A 22,325-nucleotide genomic window follows, 5' to 3' on the forward strand; every position below is an offset into this window, starting at 1 on the left:
CCAACTTGATGGGATTGTTGCTGTTTCCGAATGGAAAGGCAGCTCAGAGCTGGGTGTGTGCAGCCTTTCAGGTCAACAAGATAACCCAGGTTTCAGCAAAGTCTGGGCGGGGAGCCACGCTCCCTCCGGGTCTCCTAAGGCCAAATCCCACCGAATGAAGCTCATGTAAGCGGCCACCTCCCCCAGACTTCGCATTTTTCCCGTACTTTACTCCCTCGTGACGGGTCTTCTTTGTTGTACTTAACTTCCTATGCAATAAGATTTGTGTATCACTATCAGTCCCCCAAACATGAACAAAATCCCATAGCCGTAGTTCCTACCAAGGGCAGTGGGTTAAGGTTACTAAAAATCGGCATTTGTGAATCGTGACTTAAATTGTCTCATCTCGGGTTCCGTAGAACGGTTTTCCGTAAGAGGGCCTTCAGCTTCAGCTGAGTTCTGGAGAAATGAGAACAAGGTGTCTATTGCATTTCCCCACATACTGTATATTGTCTGAGGCGCAGGTCAAGATATTCAAGCATACTTTGAACTGTATTTTCCTCCAAAAAATATGGCTATGAAGGAGCAAGTGAAGCTCATCTTTCTTTTCACGTTTCTTAGGTTTGGCCGCTACACCCTTCGTGATCGCCCCTCCGCCCGCACCTCCCTAGTCAGGCAGCTCCTGGCCACCCTCCGAGGTCCTGATTTTGAAAAGAGAAGCGGACCAATCAGATGCGGAGCGCTGTTTGGCGCTGCCATTTGAGCCTGGGCTGGAACTGCGGGATCGACGGCCGTAGTGGCTCCGGGTGTCTGCAGAGGAGGTGGGGCAGAGGCATGAGGCGAGCTGCTTGGCTCCAGTGAGCGCCCCAGGATGTGCAGGCCGGGAGCCGCGGGCAGGCTGACGGAGGACGGAACGAGCTGCCTGTGAAACGGGGTGACGGCGGCGACCAGCCCGGGCGGGCACCGGGACTGGAAGAGGCGCCTGAGCAGCCGGCTGGTCCGGCGGCTAGGCTAGGGTGGGGACGCGGGGACCGAGAAACGAACGCCCAGCTGAGCTTGCTGGGATTGGAGGGGTGAGGAAACCAGAGCGGGCAAAGGGAGATTTGGAGGAAAGGGGATCACTGGAAGTGGCCGGAAGTGTTGAGAAGCTGGCTACAGGCGTTGGTGCGAGGAACCGAAAGAATCAGGGAGAAAGAAGTGAAGTCTATGTAAGTAGCTGAAAGGATCGGGTGACCAGAAAGAAGGTCAGTGTAAGTGAAGGAAGAGTGAGGTGTGGCTGGATCAAAGGGCCAAGAGAAGAGGGTCTGTGTAAGTGTAAGATAGAGGATTAAGAACAAGCCGTGGAAGTGGCAGGGGCTGTGGGCCAGAGGAGTGCCAGACGTAGCCGGAAGGCAGCGGAGCGGAGCTCAAACCTGAGAGTATTTGGAAATTGCAAGACTTGGTGGCGAAAGAGGGTCAGGACACAGATCCTGCCTCGGAGAGTGAACGACGGGTACGAGATGTGGGATCAGAGGCTGGTGAGATTGGCCTTGTTGCAGCAGCTTCGGGCCGTCTATGGCATTAAGGTCAAAGGTAGCCGTGGGCAGTGCGATAGCAGGAGACATGAAACAGCAGCCACGGAAATAGGGGTAAGTGCTGGAAAACGGGATTCGGGTTAAAAAAGGCACACGCCGTATCATCACTTATTACCGAGTCATGCTAAAATCTTCACTCTTTGTATCAAAACCAATGTGGTTAAATGTGTTTAATTCAATCCAGATGGTCAATTGCTGATATTTAAAAAATGGCATTCTTGATTCTTTTCAGGGATTTTTGATCATTGAGAGGAAGTTGCAGGATTTACCAACCTCAGCACTACTGATATTTTGGAGTAGATAATTCTTTGTTAGGGAGAAGAGGCGATGCTGTCCTGTGAATTGTAGGATGTTTGGCAGCATCTCTGAGTTCTACCCACTAGATGCCAGTAGCATCTCTCAGTTATAACAATTAAAAATGTTTCCAGATATTGCCAATTTATTATATTTCGAACAAGTAGCACTGGGGAGGGAGACAAACTCTAGCCCTCTATCACAGTTTTAGGTAAGGTTTGTAGAGGAACAAGGGGACCAGTGCATTTTCTAAAGGGATCAGTAGATGAGGTGTGACAGCATTAGAAGTAGGCTTCAGGTGATGCCTCCATATTCACCAATTTGAGAAAACAAGCTTGCTGCTTGGCCGTATTATATTTTTGAGAAGTAAAGCTATTTTTTTAAATGAATAAATTGAGAAGCCAGAACGAAGTGATTGAAAGCTGTTGATGTTTTAGTGGTCGAGATTAGGGGATTTTTTAATGAGATTTTAATGGCTTTACCACATAATCAAGAATTTAATTGTGAAAAATAAAGTAAATTGGATATAAAGCATTTTATTTTAAATGTAAGTACCTGGAGAAGAAAACTGACAAAAATATAATATGTATACCTCTTAATAGCATGTACATTTTGGAGAAATTGTTTTTGTTGTTTGCAAATTAATGGTAACATGTGTATTCATATTTTAGAACCATAGAGATTTCTTCTGATTGTAAAACTGGCTTTCCAAGATCTCAAATATAGCTGTTTTTTAAACTATATGGGAGAATTTGTACATGGATTTTTTTTTTCACTCTTTATCAAGAAAACCCACATCTGCCTTTAGAGTCAGATAGTCCTGAGTTTGAGTCCTGCTCCACCCCTGCTAGGTCTGTGAACTTGGGTTCCTTGTTTGATTTCCCTAAGTTTCAATTTCTTAATGTATAAAGTGGGAATAAGGTATCTCCTTGGATTGTTAAGGGAATTAAAAAAAAAAACGTTAAGGTCTGTAGATAGGCCTAGTGATCTAACAGGATAGGTAATTTGAAAAACTCATTTCTTTTGCTCTTTGGTGTTTGTTAGCTAATAGTAGTTTTTGAGCTTTTTAAGAAAAGTACGGTAAATCTTTTAAAAAATTATATTGTAAATGATATTCTAATATGTAAAGTTTAAAAAGCATGTTATGAGAAATAATTATGGTTATTTGTGAAGCCTATTAAAAATAATGAGACATGAAAAAATACAACAATTCATTCTAGTTAGGTGTGACAGTTTTAGACTTTTATCGGCTTTAGTATCTGGTTTATTTTTGCATTTTGTTTGGTTGCACACTATCAAGAACATTCTAATTTACCTAAATAAAGGGGTTGTTCTTACTGATACTTTTTAAAAATCATTCACCTTGAAATGATAATCATAACAGCAATAAATATTCTTTGCATGCTTACTCTATGTCAAACACTGATATAAAGTTTTCACATGTTTTAATTCATTTCATTCTTCCTATAACTCTATAACAGAATATTAATTTGATCAAGGTAGAAGTGCCAAGATTTAAAATCTAGCAGTCTTGCCTCTAGGAGCCTACTCTCTTTAGCTCTATACTGTCCTGTCTTTTCAGCTTGGAATATTTGTAAATTAAATGGGGTCAAGTGCTTGAAAGAGTACTAGTAAAATTTTGTTACTGTGTTGAATCATTAACAATACCAAGTGATTTCTTAATGTAAATAGAAAGTTGAATAAAATGCTCTTGAAACACTTATGTTTCACAGTAGATTCATCTAAGCTAAATTAACATAGGTGAGATTAGGTTGTACCCACTTAATTTTGTATGAGCAGACAGATACAGGCTTGAATTTACTTTTCAGTGCAGTGCAAAGCCATGACCTTGTTAATCAGTAACACATTTTTAAGAAGTTCAAATGCATGCACAAAGATAGTGGCAGATTCTTTACACTTCAGTGTGCAAAAACACTGAAGTTAACTAACATACATGCTTACTCTTAGGTTCCTCAATGTATTAAAAATTTGAATGTGAGATTTTAAAAATGGATTTCCAAGTAGTTAGATAAAATTGTACTTAAATATTTACAGAACTCCTGCCTTGTGTACCTACCTCAGGGCATAGTTCGAAAAGCACTTTTCTATAGGGTATGGAAAAGATATCGGGTCTAAAAATAACCTCTTCTGATGTAATTTTAGAAAGTACTCAATGAGTGACTGGAATTATTGTTTTGCTTATCAATTGATTTTTCAGTTTGTGTAAGTTAGTATTTACAACGTGACCAAAGGAAAGTATATGATCGGTATTTATAAGATCACCGAAGGAACCTGTAGTATTTTTTGGAAAATGTTTGTGTTTTGGTCCAAATTCTGTTGGAGAATTTTCTAAGTACTAACTGGATTGATTTTCCATGATCAGACTGGAGACTGACCGAATTTGCTAGATTGTTTGAGGGCAATGACTTTATCTCAGCCATCTTCGTACTCTCAGCACCTAGCAATAATATCTAATATAGTAGTTACTTGTTACCAAATGCACTTGAAATAATTGTTTTGTCTTGTTTGATAGCTTATAGTTTATGCTATTTTCTTTATTTCCTGAGGTTTTTAATTTGCCTGATGTGTAAGAAAATTTTTATACCTAATATTTGTGTCAGAGTAACTGAATTTGTCATTTTAGGGTAAAATATTTGGAGTACCTTTTAATGCATTACCCCATTCTGTTGTACCAGAATATGGACACATTCCAAGGTAAGCAGAGTTGGTAATGAAGAACAGAGTAAATATTTCAAACTGGCTTCATGTGTTTAAAAAGAAATAGTTGATTGACACATATTTGTTTCAAACCAGCAAAGAATTTCACCTCTAACATTAACTAATGTAAAATAAAACTTTCTAACTTTCACATATTTTAAATTTGTAATTTGTACTCATTCCCAGGATTGACTTTTAAGGTCCAGTTGTGAATAAATATTAGAAATCAATTTTTTTCTATTAAGTCAGTTTTCAGTTCAATACCAATTCTTTTGCCAGAATTCTGATTAAGTAATATACTGAATTACCAATTCAGTAATAATTTTGATATTTTTTGTTTTTTAAATAAATGTTGTATAAAAGAATATTTAAACTAAGATATTGGAGTATTTGTGAATAAATATTATGTAACACTTTTCTATGCCGCTTATTTATAAATAACCTTTTGAAAAAAAAAATAACCTTTTGAACTAACTGCATCAGAAATTACTAGGGATGTTTATGTTTTAAGAACATAGTTTTAAAAAATTTAAATACATATTAGTTGTATATAAGAACATAGTTTTAAAATGCATATAATTCATTTCAACTTTATCCAAAGTAGGGTTTGTTATTCCAGTCCAATAATCTAGGTTGTAAGTGGTGCATCATCCAAAAGCATTTATTGAATACCTTGTTGTCTCACTTACTATTTTGCTTTTTAAGTAATGTATGAAAGATGAATTAAGATGTATTTTCCTATAATGAAAACCTACAATGATTTTTAACATTTGGAATTATAAAGTCATATCCCCAGGAATAACATCTAAATCTTTGTTGTAATTTTGTGACCTACTTTTTTTTTTTTTTAAACTATTCTGTCAGTTACCCTCTGTAAGCAGGGCTGACACTTAGCCACTGTGCACCAATACAACTGTATCAGTTATTTGTAGCTTGTAACCATCCTAATTTATGGGTCCCAGCTGTTGAATATGTAAGTATCTAAAGCCAACATTGATCAAGATTATTGTTTAAAATGAAGAAATTGAGCACATATCTCTTAATATGAAAAGCATTGTAAGGACCTGGGGTATACCCTACTTTTCTGAGAGGTCATGTTGGGTTGACAAAAAAAATCTTGCCCTATTTTTGGGCAAATGTAATAGATGATAGATATGTAAAGCTATGTATGCTGTGCAAGATCACCCATGGAGAGAAGGAAGATAAAAGAAGGCGGCCTTGGACAGAGCCCTGGCTTGTTCTACCATGTAAGATCTGGCAGAAGAAGAGGAGCCAGAAAAGGAGTTTGAGAAGCAACAGTAGGGGAAATAGCAGGAAAACCAGAAGAGTAGGGAAAAAGAGCATATTTGAGATGAATAAGGAGTGATCAGGTGTGTCAGATGCTGATAGGGCAAGCAAGGTGAGGACAACGAATGGACCATGGATTTGGCAAGGCAGAGGCCGCTGGTGACTTTGTGAGCTGTTTTACTCGGTTAATGGGGAATGAGATTCTGACTGGAGAGGGTGGAGTAGAGGCTGGAATATAAAGAAGTAGAGGCAGTAAAAAAGACAAGTCTTGTGCTCTGAAGGGAAGCAGAGAAGTGGACTGGGATTGAGAAAGAAGTATATGAAACTGAGTGGGCACAATGGAGTTGGCATGAGTAAAAAGAGGGACCTTAGAAGAATTTAGGAAGCAAGACAGAAAACTAAAGGTAACTTTGTCACAAAGACTAAAGGGATTTGTGGCATCAGAGCTTCTGAAAGGGGCACAGTGCTTACTTGCCTGCTCATATACTTTAGCAGGAAAATAGGATTTGATAAGATGTGTATCTGGCCACCTGAAAAATAGTCTCTCTTTCAGCTTTCTTGTTGATGCTTGCACGTCTTTACAAGAGCATATTCACACAGAAGGGCTTTTTCGGAAATCAGGATCTGTTATTCGTCTAAAAGCACTAAAAGTAAGGATATTCTTGAACTATAATTTTTCACTAGTACCATTTTCCAATTCTGTTTCTGTTTTTGAAATATTTAGAACTATTACATGAATAATTGCCAGAAATTAAATTTACAAATAGCTTTTTTTCATGGCAAAAGAATCTTTTTTCAAAAGAAATTATATATCATTTATATTGTGCTTTAAAAGTTTACAGAGTACTTTTAAATTCATAGTATAGAAGATTATACTATTTCTATATTCTATATGAAATTAAAAAATTGTTAAATTTTGTTTTTTGGCCTTCTGGAAAAAGAGGGGATATATATTAAAATGAGAGTTAAGAGAAATTATTTTAAAAAAAGAGCTCTTTAATTAGAGTATAATAAAAATACTTTATAGTGTTAAACTCTTAAGTTCCCAAAAATACTCAAGATTATTATATTTATTTCAGAATAAATTGGATCATGGTGAAGGTTGCCTATCTTCTGCACCACCTTGTGATATTGCAGGACTTCTTAAGCAGTTTTTTAGGGAATTGCCAAAGCCCATTCTTCCAGCTGATTTGCATGAAGCATTTTTTAAAGCTCAACGGTTAGGAACAGAGGAGAAGACTAAAGCTACATTGTTGCTCTCCTGTCTTATGAGTGACCACACAGTTAATATATTAAGATACTTCTTTAACTTTCTCAGGAATGTTTCTCTAAGGTAAGTGGTAATTAAAACTCTTAGGAAATAATAGTTTAATTTCCCAACTAGTTAAAGATTTACACTTGTAGATAAATTTCATTTGGAATGGAAATTTTTCTAAAAAATATTACATTATTTCTTTACTATGAGAAGTATATCTTGTATAATTTCTGAAACAGTGCATCAAATGATTTAATATTTCCTTGCTGTCTTAAAGCCATCATTATGAATGCCTTAACGGCTTATTGGTATTGATAGGATTCATTGTCCACTGAATAGCTTCTGATTATTGTGTTTTTAAAATGTTTGTATTTCACTTTTTGAATTTTTCTCCTCTCTCTACTCTCAGTGAATCTGCTTATTCTAGAGATAACAAGCTACCTTCTAATAACTCCAGTTTTTTATGTGTGAGTTTGAAAATCAGGTAGACATGTTCAACTTGTGTGGAAAAGCAAAGTGTGAACTCTAGGGTTAGCATGGTTTTTATGATATATATTTAAATATATAGCGACTATATATTAATATTTCTGGTTCTTTTATATGTTCAAGTCAGTCGTGTAGATGGGTAAAGGGTAAGTGTTTTGACTTGGATGTGACTGATAAAGTAAGAGATCTTCAAAATATGCTAAATATGTTTATCTTTGGCTCCATCTAATAAAACCTTTTTTCACTTAAGGTCCAGTGAGAATAAGATGGACAGCAGCAATCTTGCGGTAATATTTGCACCAAATCTTCTTCAGATAAGTGAAGGACATGAAAAGATGTCTGCTAACACAGAGAAAAAGCTACGATTACAGGCTGCAGTAATACAGACTTTCATTGATAATGCATCAGATATTGGTAAGATGTAGTTGCATTATTAAGGCACAGAATTTGTTTAAATGAGGGAGATCCCAGTTTCTTCCAAGTGAACTATGAAGACAAATTTTGGAAAGTTTGTATATTACTATCTAAACATTTTTGAGGAGGAGTGAAGGAAGGATAACAATTGTCTTACTTGTGAACATTTTCATTTAGGACATGTACCAGATTTTATTCTGGAAAAGATACCTGCTATGTTGGGTATTGATGGCCTCTGTGCTACTCCATCACTGGAAGGCTTTGAAGAAGGTGAATATGAAACTCCTGGTGAACATAAGAGAAAACGAAGACAAAGCGTAGGAGGTAAGTGGCAGTCCCATTTTCTGGCGGTACAGCAATTTGTTTTTATCTAAAATGCATTTGAACATAAAGAAGTATAAACTGTGGTATATGCCTTTTAATGCTTACAGCATAGTTGGAAAGATAGGACATATGCATATGAAAAGATAAAAGGACAACATAGTCTAATAATTAAGTGGCTGAATCTTTAGCACTAATATAAAATGTATTAAAAGGAGAAAAGTTCCCTTGGTTGTAATGATCAGGGACTTGTCAAAGAGGAGGACAAACTGAGCCTTCTTGAAGAAAGGGTAGAATCTAGGAGAATTGGTTGGAGAGTCAGAATACTTATATCCTATTCTAGATGAAAAGGATGCTATGAAGAAAGATTTGTGTTAGGAAGAAGTAAGCTATGTCTGTGTCTGTAAGTAAGTAGACCAGCGTGACTTGAGTGACGGATTCATTGTAAGGATTGGGGTGGTATAATGGTGAGCTTGATGCCAGGCAAAGAATTAGAATATCAACCTAGGTGTTAGTGAACCATTAAAAGTTTATGATTTGAGGCAGGACTTGATTAAAATGTTTTAGAAAATTAACTGATTTGAAGAATTGAGACTTGGAAGAAGGAAGATTGGTCAGAAATGTGTGTCAGTAATCCAAGTGTGAGATCGTTGTTTGAACTTGTTAGTGACATGAATTACTTAGGAGTGCAAACTAAATGATGAAGGAAATATTACCAAGGAAGAATCAAAAAGACCAAAAGTCCTATCATGGTGGAGTTGGTAATAAAACTTCTTATCTCCTTCTTGGTCAAGAAGACAAGAGGCCATTCGTTTTCCAATCGTGTTAGGAAATTTCTCGTCTTTTGAGTATCCAAACCAATTGTTATTAACTGTCCCATTCCTTTTTTAATCTTTTGTCTTATATGTTATTGCATTCTTGTGTTTGTTATTTACTTCCATTGTAGAGTCCTCTTATGTCTTATGTATTATTTTCCTAGGGCTACTGTAGGAAAGTACCACAAACTGAGTGGTTTAAAACAACAGAAATTTGTCTTAGTTCTGGAGGCTAGAAGTTTGAAAACAAGGTGTTGGCCGGGTGTCCGAAACCTGTAGGAGAGAATCCTTTCTCATAGCTTCCTAACTTCTAGTAGTGGCTGTCAGTCCTAGGCATTCCTTGACTTTGCAGCTGCATCACTCTAATCTCTGCCATTGTCTCCCACAATGGTGTTCTTCCTGGGTATTCCTCTGTGTCTGCATTTTCCTTTTATAGGGACATACTGAATTAGGGCCCACTCTAGTGGCCTCTTCTCAACTTGACCATATCTGTAAAGACACTAATTCTAAGTGTGGTCACATTCATAGGTACTGGGCGTTAGGGTTTAAACATCTGTTTTTGGAGGACACAATTTAACCCATAAAACTTTCCCAAATGTAGATATTTCTTAAACACGGATCATCTTTATTGTCCTCTTTCGCCTGGTGATCTCATTCACTCCTAGAGTTTCAGTTTTCACATCTAAATAGATTACTACCAGATCTCTATCACCGTTATCTCAAAAATATCAGTTCTACTTTACTAACAACCAGTCATACCTGCTTTTCCTTGGTGATTTAAGCTTAATGTTTTGAAATGACCATTTTCATCCTCTTTAAACTGGTTCTATATGAATTCCATTTTCTTTTAGCAGCACCTCCATTCCCTAGGCACTCAGTATTTAAACCATGGTCTTTGCCATCTATATTCACACAGTTTTCAGGTTCTATAAGATTCTATCTCTGCACTGTTTACTGTATCTTTACTGTAAGAATCTCCTTCTTGGTCTTTGTACCTGTCTTGAATCCACCCTACTTACTGGTGTTAAGGCTGACATTTTTAATGTATAACTCTACTCAAGTATCTCTCACCTTCATAAACTTTCATTGATAATACTGATATATCTAGCTTGGTATTAAAGGTCTGTCATAGGATTGCTCTAGCTTACCTGTCTACTGTTTCCTGTCTTTCCTTTAAGCAACCTGTACTTTAGTCAAACTGTGCTATTTATTTATTGTTTTTCAGACACTTTCATTCTTTTGCTTATATTGTTTATTGATATGATGTTTTTACATCTCTCTACCTCTGCTGTTCAAATTGTATCTAGTTGTCAAAATTTAGGTTAAATGTCTTGTCGAGCAAGCTCTTCTCATTTTTTTTCCTCAGTGGGGAAATAATCTCTCTTCTGCTCTGACATTCTATAATATTTTAGGCTTTAAGAGTTGTTATATGCCTCATTTTTTTTCCTCAGTGGGGAAATAATCTCTCTTCTTCTCTGACATTCTATAATATTTTAGGCTTTAAGAGTTGTTATATGCAATACTCTGTGAAGGTAGAAACCATATTTTATACATCACTGTACCAACCCAGTGGTTTTTACTGAATAGGCATAAACTTTTGAATGAATACATTAGATTGAGTTATTAATATTTGGCCTAAACTCAGAGATACTTTATTTATTTGAACACATTAGGATAGCATTTGTCAAACATCACTAAAATTCGTTGATTTCATTAGCAATTTGAAACTGTTAAGGAGCTTTAGGTCATCAGTGTTTATATTGTAGCTAGCCTTCTTTTTTTTCATCTCACTTTGAAATGCAAAAAAAAAAATCCATGTGTTTCATTCAATTGCATTGCTTTGAAAAATCTTGACTTTTTAAAAATTTGTGAAATACATATAACATAAAATTTGCTATCTTAACCTTTTTTAAGTGTATAGTTCAGAAATGTTAGGTATATTCACATTGTTGTGTAATCCTACAGAACTTGTACTTTTATTTTCATAAATATTTATTATATTAGTGAGTTACTCTAGCTTAGTTTTATGCCAGTTACAACAATTCACAACAATTGTATTGCCTCAGAATCTACACAGGATGTCATGGGTAAGTTCTTGTAACATAAGCAAAGTGGTTTAGTTTATTATACTTTTGCTATTCTTGCCAGTGTACATGAATATGTGTGTGTGCTCCTCCCTAATTGTCATTGTGCTAACAAATGTCTTTCATAGATGGTGGTGCAGTGCTTAGCTGATTAATATGATGCCCTTATTAGTGCAGTACTTCCTGAAATACCAGTAATAAACTCATGAGACTATTAAAGGGATCGAGGGGCCGGGTGCAGTGATTCATGCCTGTAATTCCAGCACTTTGGGAGGTGGAGGCAGGAGGATCCCTTGGGCCGAGGAGTTCGAGATCAGCTTGGGTAACCTAGCGAGACCTCATCTCTACCAAAAAAAAAAAAATTAGCCAGGCATGGTGATGTGTGCCTGTAGTCCCAGATACTCAGGTGGCTGAGGTGGAAGGATTGCTTAAGCCCAGGAGTTTGAGGTTACAGTGATCTATGATCATGCCACTGCACTCCAGCCTGAGTGACAGAGCAAGACCCCATCTCTTAAAAATAAAGGGATTGAGACATAGTTTTTCTCTTTCTCTAAATACGTAGTTTGAATCTTCAGTGTGGCCAATGATGCAATCAAAAGAAAAAAAAATGCCCATCAAAGAAGACCAGCAATAGGTTTCAGATAAAGATTTTGGCAAAATAGAAAAATGGGTATTATTCAGTCATCTTATATCTAATCATTATGGAAAGAATAAAGTTATTATAAATAGATATAAACACAGAGGCAAAAAAAAAGAGAGAGATGGTTTCAGAGAATAGAACGAACAGTTTGTCTTTTAATAGTCCTGATTTTGCTGTGCTGTCTTAATTGTATGTTTTCTACTGTGGCTGAGTCTGTTTGATGTTCAGTTATTTCTTCTTTCTTCTGCTCTGGCTCTCATTTCTCCTTTTTTCCTTTTTCTTTTGTCTCTTTTTCCTCTCCCATATTAACCTCCTTTATCTGCACAGGTGTCATAAAGTTTGTCTTCATTAGGCATTGCCTGCCAGTTAGAGCATTGTCCATCTCTAGCTCTTCATTGAGGTTTTCAATATTCTTCTCTGATTGGTACCTATTTCACTTGAGGGTGTAAGATTTCTCAATAATACATAAGTGGTTATTATTAAACTTATACATTTACATAACTATATTAAGTGGTATTTGGTGATTAATCTGTCTGAAAGGGGACTATTTTTGTGTGAAACTATTCCTGTTCAAGTCATAACAATTTACTTATAGCTAAATCAGGTGTATATATATTTTTTAGGCCTGTATTCTTCAGAATCCCTGACCACTTGGCTATTTCTTTCTTGGTATTTTTTTTCTCCCTTGTTTTTTGTAACACTGCTTGCTTTTTTTCCCCTCACCTCTTTGGCCATTTATTTTATCTCATTTTCTGGATTTTCTTTTTCCGAATACCTCTAAAATATCCCATTCTTTCATGCCTGACCTTCTTCTCATACTTTGCCCTTTTCTTAAATGGTCTCACTCACTCACATTTTTTAAAAAGCTACCATTTCTGGGCTGATGGCTCCCAGATTGGCTTCTCCAGCCCTGATCTTTCCACAGATGGATTTATATTCATTCAAGCGTCTCATAGGCCTGTCTAACTCTTCCTTGCATAATTTCCTTTTTCATTCGGTGGCACCATTGTCTACTCAGTCATCAAAATCAGAATTCTAGGTGGCCTTATCTGCTCTTTCCCCATCCCCACATCCCATTGATCACTTAAGTGTTGTCACCTTGATCTGTTAAATACCTTTATTCCTGCCTCCATTTCCACTGCTCCTGCTTCAGTTCAGACCATCATCTTTTGCTCCAAAAAGTAATGATTCCCTCTTCCCTACCCTTTCGGTACATTATGCATATTTGTATCATATTTCATTCTGTATTATACTCCCTTTTTAAAAGGGATATAGAAGTATAATTGGGGAATGGGGTAAAAATATATCCTTTAGTATTTCTTTATATTTTGAAATAATTCCTTAAATAACCTTAAATAACTTTAAAATTGTATAAGGTGATAAAAGATGTTAAAAGAAGACCACAAATATCAATATGTGAAAAATAGGTAAGTGTTAAGTTATAAATGATTATATATGCTTTGCATTTCAGATTTTGTGAGTGGAGCACTTAATAAATTTAAATCTAACAGAACACCCTCTATTACACCTCAACAGGAAAGAATTGGTAGGTATTTATTATATGTATCTATTTAAATGAAAATTTTTATAGTAGTCTACAAAAATAATTATAGTAATAATTACCTAACTTACTTTAGTTAATCAAATTTAGTTTAATCAAATCCAAATGTTATTTTCAATGGAGATGTGGTACTATATATACTATGTTTTGACATTGCTAATTACGTTGGATATAATGAACCCAACATTGTAGGTAAGAATTTTTTTTTAGTCTATTGTTACATCTTTAATCTTAATCATACTTTTCTATTGTTTGTAATTTAAATACTATTGGATGTGTGAAAATAGCTCAACCTCATTTCTGTTTTAGAACCATAAGTTTGTTTGTTCCAATTTTTTATCCTAATTTGCTTGTGGCTAAAATCATTCAGTTAATAATAAGAGACAGTATGAGCTTTTGTTTTCAGAGTGACTAAATGGATTGGTTAATATTCAGTTATGATTAAAAGCAAAAATGATATTTAGATCAGTTTTGTTTCAACTCCTTGACTATAATTTCTTCCCTACATTAATATGCTTTAATGTGTATCATATGCATCTTTTAGTCTATTTGGTTTAAGTTACTGCTGTTTCTTAATCTTAAGTCTTGCGTTTTTGCGAGACTTATTTTCATTTTAAATAATTGCAGAATTTTAATTTAGTTATATGACATAAAATTGATGACAATGTATCCCTGTTATTTTTTGGTTAGCTCTAAGTAATAGATTTATAAGAAGAAATTACATAAAGTTTTCGTATTTTATCAACTCTGCAGAAGAAACAACAAATTGGTTTTGTTTTTGGTATTTTTTTCAGCCCAGCTATCTGTATCACCAGTGATTCTTACACCAAATGCTAAACGTAAACTTCCAATAGATTCGTCTCATGGTTTCTCAAGTAAGAAAAGGAAGTCCATCAAGCACAATTTTAACTTTGAGCTATTGCCGAGTAATCTCTTCAGTAGCAGTTCTACACCAGTATCAGGTAGCAAATAAAATTTATATAAGTGGGTTGTAAACATTAACATGCCTATTCTAGGCAAAAGTTCCCTGCCTTTTAAAATAGACACTGGTTCAATATAATTAATTTGTGTGTGTGTGTGTGTGTGTGTGTGTGTGTTGTTTAATGGCCATGCCTTATTGAAATTTATGATAAATAACTCAGAGTGGGACTGGGCACAGTGACTTCACACCTGTAATCCCAGTGCTTTGGGAGGCCAAGGTGGGAGGATCACTTGAAGTTCAAGACCAGCTCTAGTAACATAGTGAGACCCCATCTCTACAAAAAATTTAAAAATTAGCTGGACATGGTGGAGCACGCCTGTAGTTCCAATTACTCAGAAGGCTGAGGTGAGAGGATTGCTTGAGCCCAGGAGTTTGAAGTTACAGTGAGCTATGATTGCACCACTGCACACTCCAGCCTGGACAACAGAGTGATACCCTGTCTCAAAGAAAGAAAGAAACAAAACCTCAGAGTGGTATTTTGGGCTTTTGTGGATAGCACTGATGCTGTTTTATTTGATTGGATATCCCGAATCCTACTTTAGTTACTTCTGATCTATAGCTATGGCTTTATTGCTATCTTCTGGTTGAGTCAAGGTTGCCAAAAGTTTGATCATCTCTGAATCCAGAGTGGGAGTGTTACCATTGCAGATTATGGTTTTGAGAATCGGAGTATTTTAAAGTTTTAAACGCAAGTACCTTTTATAAAAGCTTTAAAACTTTGTTTATATTCTTCCTTGTGGCATGGTTTCTAGACCTCTTACCAGCCCAGCTATTTTCTTCCAAATTAACTACAAGTTCCTAACGTGGCCAACCAAAGCCTTCAAAAATAATATAGTCTCATGCTAACTGAGAGACTAGATTTTTGTTAGTGTGGTTATAGGTTGAGTTGGCTGATCTTTCAGCATGTGCAAAATACAAGTGAGCTCATGTTAACCTTACGATCAACCAAAAATGAAATGAAATCCTAGTTAAGCCCAGGGTCCTCTGTCTCACGTTTATATATCTCACTTTTAGTTAAAATGTGAGTGATCTTTTAGATTTTTATTTTGTTGGTTTCAGATGGTGTTTCATTTTGAATTCGTTAGCTGAGTTATATGAGCTCTTCTTCCCAAAAGCCTCTCTTTTGTTTCTATTATTGAAAAAGTTTATACTTTCCTTGTTCATTCTTCTAAAAAGTTGAACAGTATCATAGGTTCTCTATGGCTCATTAAACTATAATGGTAAGAACTCTGAATCTTATGTCTGTAGCTCATTCAGTATTCTGAGGTTGGCGACTTAAACTCCTTTAAAGTAATGTAGTTGTTTTTTTTTTTTTTTTTAATATTTAAAAGCCTTTCCAATTTGGAGGACATTTTCCAAATGGCAAATGAGAATTATAGTTCTACCTGCCTTTGTTTATTTGCTTTATAGCATCTTCCTCAGGGAATGAACTTGTTGATTCCTTTTTAAAAAACGTAAAGGTTCAACAACAGTAATCCTATTATTTTTAACTCACCATTTTTCTTTGTCCCTACTTTCTCAGCCACAACTCAATAAATTCATTTGTAAAATTGAGAAAAGGCTGATTTCTAAGTTTAGATTGTAACAGTATGATGCTTTTTAAAGTATATAAAGGCAACAACATTAACCTACAGTCCATTGAGTATCTGTTAATTTTTTTCTTATATACATGATAAAGTTGCATCATTCTATATATTCTGACTGTGCTTCCTGTGACCACTACCCATTTTCAAAATGACTAGACTGCACCCCTGTAATAAAGCTACCTATGTTGCATTGGATATATTATATTGGCTTCCAAAATTTTCTTCAGCCAAATGCACCCAAAAGTCATTATAATGATTGTATTTTTTTCTGGGAGCTTTGTGAATTCTTTATCAATAACAATAGTGAATTGAGAGGGTTCTTATTTGTTGAGTATATACTGGGTATGATTAAAAAACATAAGCCAAATGTATATAGAGCCTTTGTTCATAATTATTTTACTTTTTTCATTATTTTTTTACTATAGTTGATTTCATGATATAAATGGTGTTGAATTGAGCTTCTGTTTTAAATACTAGTCTCATGGAACAAAACAGTGGCCAGGTGGTTAGGCATGTGTTATAGATAATTAGTTTTTGTCTGTTTTCCAAAAATATTGGGTAAATTACATTCCAGAGTCAGGTGGACAGCAGTTGGCTAGCAGGTATATCCTGGATACTCAGACTGCAACTTGTTTGTCTATAGCTTATTTTTGATAATAGTCTTAATATTATGTACCACATACTGTATCAGATGTGTATGTGTGTGTGTGTGTGTGTGTATATATATATGACAGTAATATTTATATTCATCATAGAAGTCCATTTTAAGAGCCTAAAGCCATTTACTAAGTGATAGGGCAAACTCAAGTCAAGTCTGTCTCCAAAGCTTTCTCTTCAATCTGCAACAGTGCCCACCCCTTCCTTGTATTATTAAAAGAATTTAAAGCAACACTCTAATGTGAAAGTAATGCTGAATCTGACCTTTAATTGACAACTCAAAAGTAAGGAATGGATACTTTTTTTAGTTGAGTTGGGCTATCTGACACCGGAAGTTTCTAACCAGAAATTGATTACTGTTGTTGCTTGGGGGTAGAAATTAAGGCTTTAAATCTAATTGCTGCTATTGCTATTTTACATTTTAAAAGGAAAATAAGTATGTATGGTATATTACATGTGCTTATTTTTATAGTTCACATTGATACAAGCTCAGAAGGGTCATCTCAGAGTTCATTCTCTCCTGTAGCCCTCAGTGGAAATCATTTGATCAGTACAGGTGTGCCAAGGAGAAGTAAAAGAATTGCAGGCAAAAAAGTTTGCAGGTAATTTATCCAGGATATTTTGTTTTCATTGGATATATATTTGGTGTATATATAGTTAGTAAAATATTTTATTTGTTCTATCAAGAATCATATTTGAATCATCAATTTTAAAAATTCCCTTTGCCTTTATAGTCTTATTAATCAAATATACACCAGAGAAAGATTCCTAATTTGAGTTCACTTTACTTGCCCAAAATCCTTTTATGTTGATGGTGTAGTTTTATAATGTCCTATTAGTTTAAAAATCATTAGTCTATTTCAAGGATTCCAACTTATAAGTGACTAAATAATATTTTTCATAAATGGATTATTTTTATATGCAAATACAATGTGTTCATAATATGGTACCTTGAAGTTTAACTGGTTTTAAAAAATTATTCTGCTCAATTTTTAGCAATATGGTTTGCTGTGGACTCTCAAATTTCATTTGTAAGAATTCCTCTGGTGTTTATACTATAAGCTGACATTTTTAATTTCACTCTTTTCAGGGTGGAATCAGGAAAAGCAGGCTGCTTCTCTCCTAAAATCAGTTGTAAAGAAAATGTTCGAAGATCTCTTCGTTTGAAATTTAGTCTAGGGAAAAACAGCAGAGATGTAGTAAGTGTCTTGCCATTTCACTAATCTGTTTATAATGCACAAAAGACACTCTTGACCCTGCCTCTCCTCCAGCTACTATCCCAGTCTCTTCTTCTCTTTATACCAAACTCTTATACTTGAGTTGGTATCTCTAGTTCCTCTTTTTCCATTCTGCTTCAATCAATTCCAGTCAGACTTTTCTCCCAATACTCCACAGAAACTGCTCTCATCAAGGTCACCCATGAATTCAATGTTGCTCAAACCAGTGGTCAAACATCAGTCCTTATTTGACTTGACCCGTCAACAGGGCTTGATACAGCTGATCACTTGCTCCTCTTTGGTCTTTAGTATACTTTCTTTCCTTGCTTCCTCACTGGCTACTTTCAAAATTCCCTGACATTGACGTGCCCAAAGCTTAGTACTTGGACTTCTCTTTTCTCTCTCCAGTCACTTAAGATGATCATCAGTATGTAAACATATACAGGTTTAGTTTCCCTTATCTAAAATGCCTGGGATCAGAAGTGTTTCAGATTTCAGATTTTTTTTTAGATTTTGGAATATTTGCATTATACTTACCAGTTCCGCATCCCTAATCTGAAATCTGAAATGCTATAATGAGCATTTTATTCGAGCAACATGTCAGTGCTCAAATAGTTTCAGATTTCAGAGCATTTTGGATTTTGGTTTTCCAGATATGGAATGCTCAACCTATATTTACTTAAAACTTCTGAACTTAAGTTCTCCAGCCCAAAATAGTCTCCTGAACAACTTTCCTATTTCTTAACATCTACCTATTTGACTTTCCTACTTAGATATCTAATTAAATAGGTAGCTCAAGTGTAACGTGTCCCAAACAGAGCTCCTGAGGTCCATCTCTTTGCTGCCACTGTCCACTACCCCACCCCACCCTCACCTCCTGCCACTAAAACTTCTAACTACAGTTTTCCTTATCTCAGTTATGGCAACTCATTCTTCTAGTCACTTAGGTCAAAAGCCAGGGTGGCATTCTTGATCCCTTACTTTCTCTTACACACCATCACGTCTAATCTGTTAGAGAATCCTGTCTAATTCTGCTTTCAGAGTATCTCCAAGCTGACCAATTTTTCACCAGTACTACTTTTCTTGCTTTTCTCTTAAGTTCTGTCATCTTTCAGCTGGATTACTGTAGTAAGCTCCTGCTAATAGGTCTACATTCCTCTATCCTTGCTACGTTACTGTAGCCAAAATTACACTATTAAAACCCAGGTTAAGTTATATCATTTCTCTGCTCAAAACCCTCCAATTTCATTCTGGATAAAAGCCAGAATTCTCACATAGACCTGCAAGGCTCCAGGTGATCTGCTCCCAGGCTGCCTCTCCAGTCCCTACTCCTGTCCCCATTACTCACTCTGCTCCATTCACTGTGACCTCCTTGCTGTTTGTGATCGTGCCAGACTTTGCTCCAGCCTCAGCAATTGTACTGGGTAATGTTCTTCCCCCTTAAATCTTCATGGCTCTTGCTTTTTTTGTTCTTTACTCGCAAATCATCTTCTGATCGATCATCCTATTTAAAATTACACCCCTACCCTTCACCCCTTCATATCCTTCTTACCCTGTTTTACTTTTCTCTTGTATGTTGTATTTATATAAAATGATTTATTGTCTATCTTGTTTTGGTCTAAGTCTCTCCATCTAAATAGAATGTAATAAGGGTAAGATTTTGATCTGGGATTTGCTTTTCGTGATGTGTGAACAGGTCCCGGCACAGAGTCAGCACAAAAGAAAATTTTTTTAATTAATAAATATCCAAGTATGTTTTATTTTAGATCATAAAATATGAACTAATTGCCAAGTCAACTGATTATAATTTTCATTATCAGGCAAGAATATTTGTATTTGTCATAAAATTGTTTCCCAATTATATATGCCTTTTTATTTAGCTATAGATTTTGGTAACTACAAAAAAATTTACTTTGTCTTAATATTTTCAATTAACTAGGCTTATTTCTTAACCGGAGCTTTTTGAATTTTACTGTTCTGTGCAGAATGGATGTTCTGGTGTCAATAGATGTGAAAATGTTGGCCGACGACTTGCAAATCAACAAAGTTTAAAAAATAGGATTGAGTCTGTAAAAACAGGTCTGCGTTTTAGTCCAGATGCTGATGAAAGGTTACCAAGGAAAGGTACATTTACATGATACTGTTAGAGTTTTACCCAAAAATCCTGCTTTAGTTGCTTTTTCTTAATGATAAAATATACCAAATACTTTACTTTCTAGATATTAAAAATTCATGTTTGATAGAAGTATTTAAATTCCTATCAACAATTGGAGAATTCTTACACATGTAAATATAAAATGACTGACATTTTTATATTAAAAATTATTTATTTTATTACAAGTCTTTATTGGAATTCAGTCCTTAGTGCCTTATTTGCCATGTATTTGGATATTTCAAAATGCAATTGGATACAAAGGATTAAAAGCACTGAATTGCTTTATTTTAGGTTCAAAAAAGATCAGTAAGTCTGAGGAAAACTTACTAACTCCCAAGCGACTAGATGGAACAAATTACCGGATGTCTTGGACAGGACCTAGTAATTCAAGTTTTCAAGAAATAGATGCAAATGAAGCTTCTTCAATAGTGGGAAATCTTGAGGTAGAAAGCTCTTCTTTGGAGCCTGATATTATGGTTGAAAAGTCACCTGGTACTTCATATGAACTTACTACTTCTGATTTACCCAGTAAGCATAATACCAACGTAATGGGAAGCTCCCTTAGTGGGGATGAAAATACCTTGACCACAGAGACTTTGGTGAAAATTCAGAAAGCATTTTCTGAATCTGGAAGTAATCTTCATGCATTGATAAATCATAGGCAGTCATCAGTAACTAATATGGAGAAAGTAAAATTAAACGAAACATCTTACATAGAACATAGCCCAGAGAAAAATCTGTTTGAAACTAATGATTTGACTATAATAGAATCAAAGGAAAATTATGAACACCACATTGGTGAAGATGGAAATCATATTTCAGAAAGAGACTTTTCACCACATCAAACTCAAAAATTTGACAGAGAAGCAGCTGTAAAATGTTATTCAATTCAGGTGAAGGTGGAACATGAAAAAGACAATCATTCAAATATACCAAAAGATTATTTCAGCAAGCAAGAATTCTCCAGTGATGAACAAATAAAGAAACAGCAGTATCCAAGGGATAAACTAAATACTGAATTAAAGGAGAATGAGAATATGATTGAAGAGAACTCACTGAAATGCGCAGCTTCTGGAGAGGATGAGGCTAGACCCTCTTCCTCACAGCAGAGTACATGCATTATAACAAACTTGTCAAAACCTAGGCCTATGAGAATTGCTAAACAGCAGTCACTGGTGGAGACATATGATAAAACTTCCTCTGAAAGTTTACAAATGACAGAACATGGGAAAGTTTCAGATCACATACAGTGGTTTAACAAGCTTTCTTTAAATGAACCAAATAGAACAAAAGCTAAGTCACCTCTTAAGTTTCAGCGTACTCCTGTTCGTCAGTCTGTCAGAAGAATTAATTCTTTGTTGGAGTATGGCAGGCAACCTATAAGGCATAAGTTGATGAGTCTTGGTGATGCTGCTTCTCCTCTGATTAAATCAGTGAGCTGTGACGGTGCTCTTTCCTCTTGTATAGAAAATACATCAAAAGATTCCTTTGCTTCATGTACCAAATCATGTCCTAAAGAACAGAAGTGTACATCATGTGAACCGTCAAACACTGATGCAATTTCAAAATCAAGCATGGAGTTAACTTCTAAATCTTTCTTAAAGATCAAGAGACACCCAGATACAGTGAATGCTTCTCTTAGGTCTACTAGAGTTTATGAACAGGAAATGATATCTGATAGCCAAGTTAAGATTCCCTTGGATGACCTGACTAATCATGACATGTCAAAATCTGTTGTAAATAACAATATGAGCTCTTTTTCTGGGATAAATAATAGGGTCTTTAGGAAACCATCAGAAAAAGAAAGGGTCTGGTACAAAGGTTCTCCAAAAAATCCTATGGGAAAACCTCAACTACTACCAACAAGTAAACCTGTAGACTTGTAATTGGTAAATGTTATACTTGTCATTAATGTAAATAAAGTGAAAACTTGGTGATATGACTTACAGGATAATCCCCATGTTAATCCGTAGCTCAGGGTGATCGTTAAGCAATAGATTTTCTTCGAAACATTTTAACTTCCCTGCACAAGCAGCTTGGATTTCTATACTTGTACAAATAACTACTTTGTTTTTCTTAATTATGGCAGTATATAAACTTTAATTTTATTGTGATCTCTTAAAGCAGCAATTAGACTTTACCTTCTTAAAGAAATTGTTGACTGGCTTTATAAGAAATTAAGTTTAGAAAATTGCATGATTTTTGGGTGTGATAGGAAGAACAGAGCAAGTTGAGCCTACTTCCTGTTATTCCTCCAAGTCAGATAAGGTTTCCACAATAAATTTCTAGTGTGTAAAGGG

At 35.4% G+C, this 22,325-nt stretch overlaps 1 protein-coding gene across 1 annotated transcript; it reads left to right on the top strand.

The window, feature by feature from the left end:
• The first annotated feature begins 787 nt into the window (after positions 1-787).
• ARHGAP11A (Rho GTPase activating protein 11A) lies at positions 788-21,911 on the top strand. The gene is made up of 12 exons (XM_069462003.1): positions 788-1,607; positions 4,492-4,562; positions 6,406-6,502; positions 6,932-7,185; positions 7,844-8,007; positions 8,185-8,331; positions 13,339-13,413; positions 14,223-14,390; positions 17,126-17,255; positions 17,744-17,852; positions 19,856-19,994; positions 20,317-21,911. Exons 1-12 carry the CDS (start codon positions 1,479-1,481, stop codon positions 21,909-21,911), a joined length of 3,078 nt encoding a protein of 1,025 aa, XP_069318104.1. The 5' UTR covers positions 788-1,478.
• The last annotated feature ends 414 nt before the right edge of the window (positions 21,912-22,325 follow it).

The sequence above is a fragment of the Eulemur rufifrons genome, chromosome 2 (assembly GCF_041146395.1).
Source record: "Eulemur rufifrons isolate Redbay chromosome 2, OSU_ERuf_1, whole genome shotgun sequence".
Taxonomy (NCBI): Eukaryota; Metazoa; Chordata; class Mammalia; order Primates; family Lemuridae; genus Eulemur; species Eulemur rufifrons.